General features: G+C 29.1%; 1 protein-coding gene across 1 annotated transcript in view; it reads left to right on the top strand.

The window, feature by feature from the left end:
- LOC108727190 (zinc finger FYVE domain-containing protein 9-like) overlaps positions 1 to 10643 on the top strand; it is a 56424-nt gene extending 45781 nt beyond the window's left edge. Inside the window, exons 3-4 of the mRNA XM_018455188.1 lie at positions 5792 to 6021; positions 10530 to 10643. Coding sequence (XP_018310690.1) covers positions 5792 to 6021; positions 10530 to 10643 — 344 coding nt within the window. The remainder of the gene's footprint in view (positions 1 to 5791; positions 6022 to 10529) is intronic.
- Positions 10644 to 11437: the final 794 nt, after the last annotated feature.

Below are 11437 nucleotides of genomic sequence, written 5' to 3'. Positions count from 1 at the left end.
GAGATAAAATAGCCGTGAGTTACATGGAACCAATTTCTGATCAGCCATTTTACTCATAGACTCAATTTCTGATCAGGTCAAGAATTATATTCTGATCATACATACTTTGTTACATAAAAAGACTAAGAATTCAATAATAACATTCATTTTTTAAAATAATTATATATATTGTTGAATTTGTTTTATTGTGATTATAGAATAATTATCTTAAAAATTAATAAAAAATTCATACGTTGTTTAGGAGTTTGAGATCGGGTAGCCTTTTCGTCCGGATTTAAAATTGAGTCAAGAGTTTTGCCTTGAATTTTTTCTTCTACATTCAAACATTCTGCAGGCTTTACATTTGGGCTCAAATTTTCATCGTTAATAATTGATGAATTTTGAATTGAATGTAGATTCTCAATAGAAGCATTCTGACTTCCTTCATTCGAACAAACTTGTGTGGCTAACTGATAATGCTCTGAAATAGGTATCTCTTCGATTGTTCCATTTTCATGGATAATCCAAAAAGTGTCTTCTTTTATAGGTGCGGATATCGGAACTATGATGTTTTCTTGAGTAGTTAAGACAATAGGTTCTGAATAGGAAGAGGAAGAGACTGGCACTTCTCCTAAATCATTTTTTCCAAGACTATCATAACATTTTTCTGAAGTTACTGTTAATTGGATTTCCTGTTAAAAATTATAGAACCGACAAAAAAATTATTCTCCAATAATATATACTCGAAATAGTTCAAGAAAAATGTATAATTATGTATAATATAATATTATAAAACTTATAGTTCAAGAAAAATGTATAATTATGTATTATAAAACCGATCTTAAAAATATACTGACAATGACACACTAGATGTATAAAAAATCAAATTGTAAATATTGAATCATATTAAATTGTATTAAATTATAAACTTATAGATAAAATTCTAATAATTGAATTGTAAAATCTAAAATTGTAAATAAGAAATATGTAAAAATTAAAATGTAGATAATAAAAATAGTTCTATGAATATTTTTATCGTAAAAAGTGTTCTCGATCAAAATCTTAATTATTCTATCCCATGCAACAATTTCTTGATTGTTGAGCGATGAATTTTTTTGAGTGGGAGTTTCTTTACTAGTAGCTCTTAGCCAGAAATAGTTCGATCAAAATCTTAATTATTCTATCCCATCTGCAATAATTTCTTGATTGTTGAGATGAATTTTCTTGAGTGAGGGTTTTTTTACTAGTAGCTCTTAGCCAGAAATAGAATAAATTTTCATCTCGAATCTTTCCTGTCCAAATTCCAGTTTTATTTATCTTGAAACGTTCCAAAGTTTTTGGAGAAATGTTCTTCTCTATGAACCGTATATTTTTGTCTTTCGCTTCTTCATTTTCTATAGATTGATTCATGTGAGTTATATTCGAACGGAGAAGTCTTGAATAATCCACAGCATCTGGTGAAAAGGGATGTAATCCGCAAGCCTTGAATCCATTTCCAAGTATTCTTTTTATGTCGAGCATACTGATAGCTTCGTTAAGAAGAGGAGCAAAATTCACTTTGTCCACTGACACTCCACCATGTTCCATTCTCCATGTTGCGACAACTTTATTCCAGTTCAATTTTAATGGTCGAAAAAGGGTAACGTCCATTGGCTGTAGATGTGTTGCATTTGGATATAAAGCAATTAATTCAATTTTATGCTGGACACAAAAATCACTGAGAGCAAGTGTCAAGTGAGAACGGTGACCATCGACAAATAGAATTATAGGAAATTCCAAATGATTATCAAGGCACCATTTGTAAAAAACACTTGTTACGTATTCATAAAAACTCTCTTGGGTCACCCATTTTTTGAGTGACCAAGAGACCACCCTATTGGTGCTGCTGCAGCTATGGGACCAGGTATACGTTCGTAGGCGTAGAGGATCATGGGAGGAGCCAGTTGTCCGTCTGCATTGCCAGTGATAAGAACCGCGAGACATTCTTTTTCATCTGTTGTGATTCGAATATAAGCTGTTTTCTGATTCTTCGATGCCAGCACTTTTTTAGATTTTGGATTCAGTAAGAAAGCCGATTTATCACAATTGAAAATCCTCGAACCACTGATATTTAACAAATTTTTAGATTCTAAATATACCTTTATTTCTTGAAACCAATTACGGACATCTTTCTCCGACACTTCAGCTCTCCTAAGAGATAAATTTTGTGCTAACTTCAGTGACACTTGTGGATTGAGAAAAGACTGGTACCATCGTTTTGAAAGTTACCATCTGTAAATGGTGTTTTTCGTTTTAAATCTTTGACTGATTTTTGGACACTGTTCAACAGCTGCTCCTTTGTAATGCAGAAACCAGTCACACTCATATGTAAAATCCATTCAACTAATACATTTTCCTCTTCTGAAGTAAGAATTGTCGCAGGACCTGGTCTAGCATTCATCGGATATATGCCATGATGCTTCATTAGTAATGTTGAGAAAGGCACGTTGTACAACTTACTAGCTGCACGCACTGATAATTTTTTCAAGCGAATGTCGTCCAGAGCTCTTTTCATATTCTCTGGATTGTACTTTTTGTACACAGTTTTTTCTTTTGATGCCATTGCAGCGTGGATTTTATTCAGCTGAAGAAAGGATAAACATTTTTTATCAGAAACTTTATCGAAGTTAAATTTTTTTTCATATCTTTAAATCAAATTTATATATGTGTATATATATGTATATACATATATATATATATACATAATTTATATATTCAATTTTATACAATATTTTGAATATTAATCGGGAAAATAAGTAGATCTTATAAAAATAGTAAAATAAGCTACAAGATAGGTTATGTGTTACTTGACTGAGCGAAAATTGGATATGTATGAGAAAAATCAGAACCTAAAAGTAATCACCCATCTTTTTCGAGTTAAAAATTACAAAATGTTCTTTTTTTTGACGACATCTATTAGTAAACTATTCTCTGAAGGAAATATATATAATTACCTTGATTTCATTAAACGCGTGCAAATGACAAGTTGACGAAACAAAGAACCTTTTTCGTCGGCTTACGCCCGACCATAACAGATGGCCGCATATGCGTCTCTTGTCCGAACGTTTATCTTGACGAATTTATTGTCATAAAAATGCGTTCAATTGGAACTTCCATATTTACACTTAGTAATTCTTTATGTTCAAATTAAGAAGCGCCATAACGGTCAGAACGTTATGGCGCTTCTTAATTTAAAGCATTATGTTTAACATTAGCGGTCTTTCAATCTTATTATTCTCTATGTTCAGTTTTTATTATAAATATTTTTTACAATGAATATTTATGACGGTGAATGCAATAAAACAATTTATTCACTAAACTGATCAGAAATTAGAGACTGATCAGAAACTAGTGCCTTGACGGTATTTTGTATAAATTTGCGATTAACACTTTGGCCACTTCCCTTGTAAGGCCTTGGTCTAAAGGCTTAGGATGTTTGTATGGAATACAAGAGATCCAGGTTCAATTCCCGTCAATTTAATTTAATGTGTGCAGGGTTGGGTAGCGCTAAGTTAAAAAGATAAAAGTTAAGTTAAAAAGTTAATTAATTTTAACTTAACTTAGTTACATTTTAGACTCTTAACTTTTTAACTTAATTTAGTCACATTTTATCGGGGTAACTATTAACTTCTAATTTGATTTTTTTTTGAAGTTAATCCTCAGACACAATGCGATATTGAGTATATCGTTTAGTAATTTTACATTGTATAATCGTTATTTATGAACAAATGTAACCAGATTCTTTAATAAATATGCTATGAAAAAGGAAAAATACGAAAAATTATGTAAAATAGATTTTAATATTTATTTTACATAATTTATCTATTTTAGAAATCTATTTTAGAAATAATATAAAAGAAGATAATAAAACTATTAGCCAAATTTATTGATGATAATGCAAACTATAATATAAAGTAGAAAAATAAGAAATTGATTAGGAAAATTGATAAAATTACAATACTTTCATATAAGATAAATAAGTGTCCATTCAATTTTGTCCATGACTGTATATATTATATAATTCACATTGAATTATTTAAGTATTAAAAATCCAGCTTCGACCGTTATAGGCGTTTAATTTCTAGTTTATCGATTGTGTTCTCACATGTATGGTCTAAAATAAGATTTTTCTTGCGTATATTTTAATTCTTAGAAAGGATTTCTAAAATTTGTAAAAGAAGTGTATACGAAAATGCATTACAAAAAATTAGCATTTAGTTGGTAAAACAGACGACTTTAAGATCTCCTTATACTAATTAACTTCTTATTTTAATTCTGAGAAAGGATTTCCAAAATTTGTAAAAGAAGTGTATACGAAAATGCATTACAAAAAATTAGCATTTAGTTGGTAAAACAGACGACTTTAAGATCTCCTTATACTAATTAACTTCTTATTTTAATTCTGAGAAAGGATTTCCAAAATTTGTAAAAGAAGTATATATGAAAATGCGTTACAAAAATTAGCGTTTAGTTGCTAAAACAGATAACTTTAAGATCACCTTAAACTAATTAACTTCTTATTTTTTCGCTTTATTTTTATATAGTTATAATGACCAGCGTTAGTACAGTTATAATCATTCAAATTTTTAATTTCTCTTTGTAGTATTTTAAAGCAAAAAGTTAGCAAAGAATTCTGGTATATCAGTTTTTTTATTTACAGTATTCTATACTTGTTTTTTTTTTGGAAAAGAGAGAGCTAGCACATGTCCCTAAATTGTCAGGTCGGCCATGATCACATATTGCAAACGTGGACTACATGCTATGTTGTCAAACCTTTAGCAGCAGCCAAACATGATGTATCGTCTCCCGTGCGGAATCAATGTTGGCAAAAATACAACAGAAAGCAAACAATTTCCATGTTCTGATATGCTAAAAAAATGTTACAAAAATTAAGAAATTCTAAAGATTAATTTGAGCATTGTACGTTGGCACAATATGTCAACAGAAATTAAGTCAAATTTGATCATAATATGACTTCATACTATACTGGCAAATATCGTTAGAAATCGAACTTATTTACTTTTGCACGGCAAGATGGCAAAAACACGGTAGAAATCGAGCATGTCTAAAAAAAAATAACAGTAAAGACACAGTAAAATTACAGCATCTTGTCATTAAATAATGACAAAAATATCAATATTATGTTAGATATGTTATTCTAATATCGAACTATAGTTCTTTCGTTTATTACTATATGACGTATCTTTCTTGTATTCAAATTTCTGTGTTACAGATAAATATAAAGACTACAAAATGTGACTAATAAAAATAAAAATGTGTAGTATTTGTTTATATCAGCTTATTTTCTGATACAATTCCAATATAGGATTTAGAGAATATTAAATTGATTATTGAAAACTTGAATAACAATTTTTTTCTATGGAGAATTGTTCATTTACTGGATTCAAAATAAAAGTTCAATATCTTTTCGTAAATCTTGTTTCTAAGTTTTACAGATTATTAAACAAATCAATTAAGAAGCGCAATATTCTAATTTGTTAAAAAGTTTTTTGATTTATTTTTGTCTATTTATGCTATTATATATAATAGATTATATATATATAATAGATCATCGTACGATTTCTGCTGTGCTACAAGTTGCTATATTGCAAGTGTTCTGCTACTGATAGCTGATAGGACATGGTCTATCTCGAGAAACCTTTATATCTTCATTCACAATCATTTGTTTTGCCAATTAGTATATCAAATACTTTTCACACAATTATAAAAATATATAACTTCAATTTTTTCATGTTGAAAAAAAATATAACAGAATCTTCAAGTACTGCACCAGGGATACCAGAACACTCAGAAATTGGTGTTGTTGATGAAGATCACGGTGCTTCGTCGGATGTTTCTGATAATTCTTTAGTCGAATGTAATACAGTATTGGGAAAACAGCCTCCATTTTGGGTTCCAGATAGTGATGCACCTAGTTGTATGTTGTGCGATGTTAAATTTACTGTACTTAAAAGACGTCATCATTGTCGTGCTTGCGGTAAAGTACGTATTTATTGAATTTAAAAAATAAAGACAAGCCAGTCATATTATTTATTGATTGATATATTACGCAATAAAGTTTATTTTATAAATTAATTTTTCCATAGGAGGATATTAAAAAGTCCGATTTTTGGCCTCCTGTGGAACCTTAGTTAACCACAAAAAGTTGTTGTTTGGGATCAACATGAAATAGTAAAAATAGTTTTATATCCCAAAAAATGCAGAGAAAGTAGATTTTTTAAATATATGTTTCCTTTTGTAAGTCGAATTTTCGTATACCACGCTAGAACTTATCATGGATATATTGAAAAAATTTCTTATAATAACGGGTTAGGTTATTATACAGGTTATTATACAGGTTAACCTCATAGAGATTTTAAAGGTTGCTCATCATGATACTGTTATTATATAAACATGACAAATTATGGAAATGGGGAATTTAAAATGGCGCCCTCGACATTTAGTTTTATACGTAGGATTGCAGTAATCGAATTTTTTATCAAAATGAATCTGGGCGTGCTGTGTAAGACAAGTTGACTACGAATCTATTAATTAAATGGAAACATCAATGATGGCGAATTCAAAATGGCCGATCCAAAATGTTTGTGCTCGATTAAAGTCACATAAATATATTTCATATAATAAGATGAACGCGCTATCTTTCCACGTCTTCTACTGCGCACTGCTAAAGTAGGATTAAGAAAAAATTCAAATTAAAAAAGTTTCTGAAAAAATGGTAGATATTAGACAGCTGGTAATTATTTGTTTTACCCGATGAAAATGATACTTGACCACTCTCAGTCTAATTCAGAGATAGCGAGGACGTGGTGGTTAGAGTCCCTAGAAGTAAGAGTCTGGACAATCATCTAGTTAGAAGCAAAATGGCGTACGTATATGTGCAGTATATGTGACATACACATACATGTGCACTTATACAATTGCCCTGTTGCAAATTCTTATAAGAAAAATTCTTGTGAAATCTTTCAAGAAAATTTTCACATATTTTCACCGAATTTCGGACAGGAACAATCAATACAAGATCATATAAGAATATATCGCATATGATACCCATAGATAAATCAAGAATCTTGCATGAATCTTACACCCATGTTACATGAATCTTATAAGCATGTTACATGACTTTACATGCATGTTACATGAATCTTGCACGCATGTAACGTGAATCTTGTAAGAATATAACTGGAGTGTCATTATGAAAATATTACAAGAATACTATTAGAATTTTGTGATTGGATTTATTGCTCGTATCCTAATAAATAAAATAGACAAGCAAGGAGTTGAATGGAATTTAAAAGAATTCATTTTGGCTAAAAATTAATTCTTTTTACACAAATTGAATAACGGCTTTCCAACTAAATCAAACTTAATTTGGGAAAGGAGCATAAAAAGTCTATGTCAGTTATTATGGCGAAATTATAATTTATCAATTCATTAAGACAGTGATAATATATTCAATCATCTTTAGTATTCTAACAAATTTTTTAATTTTTCTTCATTCTTTTTCATTTCATATATTTAATCCAGTTTCTGTTCATTTAATAATTCTATTTCGTTTATTGGGATGATTGATACCTTTATTACTTTGGAGCGATCATGTAAAGAAATTATTTCTTAAAAGTATCTTATTAGGCTAAAGTAATTAAAATCTTTTCATTGTGATATAAATCGTCGTGTATGATTCCTGCCAGATTCCTGCACCAACTTGAAAGATAAAGTATTTCGTAACTATGTTTTTTAAGACTAACACATAATCTTTCATGTAACATTTAGGAATCCTACATAATTAATACCATATTCTTGGATGATCCTGTAAAGAAATTATTTTTTTAAGAGTTTCTTATAAGGTTAAGAGGACAATATACGAGCCTTTGGCTCGTAGCCCTATTCCTTTTTGTAATTTTTGAATTTATTGAGCCTTATTACTATTATATTTGTTAAAGCAATATTTTTTCATTGCGATATAAATCATCGTGTACGATTCATGCCAGATTCCTAAGTCATTAAAGATTATTACTGGTGAGATTCATGTAAAAATTATATAAGATTCTTATATGATCATATACGTTCATTTAGTAATCTTGATTGATCATGTACAACTTTATTAAGATCTGGTACAAAAACTTACAAGAATTTTCAACAGGTGTACAGGGTGTTGCATCACCATACAGGTCAGTATGATGGGTTGCCCATTCGAGCAGGCGCGCAAGGTCGTTTACAGTTGCGTAGACTTCGGTGGCACAATCAATGGCACACTTTCTTTTCCAATAAAGTTCGTAGCAATCAAATTGTGATGCAATTATGACGAACTTCCGTAGAAATAGGTTATAAAATAGAAGCCCAAGTGACAAGATAGATTATAAAAACGAATTTTATCGTGAAAACGCATGTCTTCCTTCTTATAAGAAAAATTCGATCACAGTCGATCATAATCATTATGTAATATAATTTGATATTACTTGAGTTATATATTTTTACAAAGAACGAAAGTCAGAAATAAACATATCTTTGCAAATTTAAATTATAAGTCGACCAATAAATTTGATTCACTGCAAATTTAAATAAGGATAATTATCGGCAAATCTTATAATATTTATTTGGAAGAATAATAATTCATTAATAAATTCATTAATAAATTGATAATTTAATAAACTGTGATTAATAAGCACTATACAATTCTTTATATAAATGACTGCATATTATATCTATATTTTCTAAATCTCCAAGAGGATTATTACTAAAAAATATACATTGAATATGATGCTAACTTACATCTTATAAAACTTGCCAAGTTGCATCATATTTGATGTATATTTTTTAGTAATAATCCTCTTGGCGATTTATAAGATGCAGTCTTTTATATAAAAAATTATATAATGCTATTTATTAATACCAGTTTATTAAATTATTATTAATGAATTATTAACATCAGTTTATTTAATTGTTATTAAAATGAATTATTATTATTTCAAAATAACTATTAGATCCACCGATTATTGTCATTATTTACAGTGAATCAAATTTATTGGTCCATTTATAATTTAAATTTGCAAAGATATGTTTATTTCTGACTTTCGTTCTCTGTAAAAATAATTCAAGTAATCAAATTATATTACACAATGATTATGATCGAATTTTTCTTATAAGAAGAAAGACATGCTTCATTTTCATGATAAAATTCGTTTTTATAACCTATATCTTGCCATTTCGGCTTCTGTTTTAACCTATTTCTTCGGAAGTTCGTCATAATTTGATATGCTACGAACTTTATTAGAAAAGAAGGTGTGCTATTGATTGCGCCGTTGAAGTTTATGCAATTGTGATCATGCGCGCCTGCATGAATGGACAATCCGTCATACTGATCTGTATGGTGATGTAACACCCTGTACATATACAGTTAAGTAAGTGCACACATATGTGCTTAGTCATTTCAGTTCCAATAGCAACGATTGGTCGCGCCATATTGCTCAGAATCAATGAAAAATTAAACAAGATCGTCCAGACTCTTAATTCTGGGAACTCTATTGGTGGTCACTGTCTCCATTATTTTTTACTATTTTTTATATATTGTATATTTAAAATTTTTTTGCGTTTTATATATATCTTTTATCGTGGGATACATAAAACATAAATATTATACATAGAGAAATCCAATACAAAAGATTTGATATATAAAACACAAAAGAAATTAAAAAAAGAAAACTATAAAAAAATATAAAATAATGGAGACAGTGACAACCTCTCGTCCTCGCCATTGTCTCTGAATCAGATTGAGAGTGGTCAAGTAGACCATTTTCATCGGGTAAAAATAATTACCAGCTGTCTAATACCTACCATTTTTTCAGAACTTTTTAAATTTGAATTATTTCTTAATTTTACTTTAGCAGTGCGCAATAGAAGACGTTGAAAGATAGCGCGTTCATCTTATTGTATGAAATATATTTATGTGACTTTAATCGAGCACAAACATTTTGGATCGGCCATTTTGAATTCGCCATCATTGATGTTTCCATTTAATTAATAGATTCGTAGTCAACTTGTCTTACACAGCACGCCCAGATTCATTTTGATAAAAAATTCGATTACTGCAATCCTACGTATAAAACTGAATGTCGAGGGCGCCATTTTAGATTCCCTATTTCCATAGTTTGCCATGTTTAATAACAGAATCATGATGACCTTTAAAACCTCTAAATACCCATTATCATGAGAAATTTTTTCAATATATTCAATTCATAAGTTTTAGCGTGGTATACGAAAATTCGACTTACAAAAGGAGACACATATAACACAACAAAAATCTACTTTCCCCGCATTTCTGGGATATGAAACTATTTTTATTATTTTATGTGGATCCCAAATAACAACTTTTTGTGATTAACTAAGGTTCCGCAGGAGAGCAAAAAATCGGACTTTTTTAACATCCTCCTTTGTAATATTGCATTTCTTTTTTTGTAAGAATCCAATATTTAAATTTACAACTCATTTTGCAGGTACTATGTAACAAATGTTGCAATATGAAATACAAATTAGAGTACCAGGGAAATATTGATTCCCGTGTTTGCGTCTCGTGTTTTCATCTACTCACAAAAGGTAAGGAGAAATAATCTTAATATACATACAGGATATTCCAATATAATCATCTAAAAAATATGGTTCTTGAACTAAAACGGAGCAATCCTTTTTTTAAATTTAAATAATATACTATTTTTTAGTTATTTTCATTTTTTAAGAATCGTAAAATATAAAAATATAATTTTTTTTACAAAACAGTTAATTTTTCTCTTTACATTTTTATATTTATAGTAATAATATGGAAATATTTAAATATTAAAAAATATTTAATAATAGGCAATATTTATAATATTTATAATATTGATAATATGTGAAGTATCTTCAAAACGATTTTTTAATAATACATCTTTATATGCAGAATGTTGAAAGAAATGTAATTACAATATATAAGAAAATCAGTCATCAATTAGAATTATAGTTTTGCAAGAGTCAGAGTAAATTTTCATTTTTATTTGACTTGTTGAAAAAATTGAATAAGAAAGAAATTAAGCATTATCTAAATACATTATGCATCAAAATTAGGGATCTCTAAAATATGCAAATTTTGCCGATTTTTAAAAGACTATTTCAGCTTCTCCAGGAATCGCAGGACAATTTTTCTGGATGCATTTTGAAGGGTAAACCTCAACTTTAAAACAATTAAAATGATATTTTTGCCTCATCTAATGGTCTTATTCGTGAAGATCAGAAGCAATATTAAAATTCTGAAAATATCACGATTTTCAGCTTTCCACGGGCAAAACGAAGACGGGGCGAGAAATGTCACCACATAGGTTTTGAAGTGGGAAACTTTTCCTTTTTAAAATGACACCACAATCATTACTTT

This window comes from Mycetomoellerius zeteki, unplaced genomic scaffold, assembly GCF_001594055.1.
Source record: "Mycetomoellerius zeteki isolate Tzet28-1 unplaced genomic scaffold, Tzet1.0 scaffold113, whole genome shotgun sequence".
In the NCBI taxonomy this organism is placed as follows: domain Eukaryota; kingdom Metazoa; phylum Arthropoda; class Insecta; order Hymenoptera; family Formicidae; genus Mycetomoellerius; species Mycetomoellerius zeteki.
This window is presented reverse-complemented; position numbering and strand designations above follow the sequence as displayed.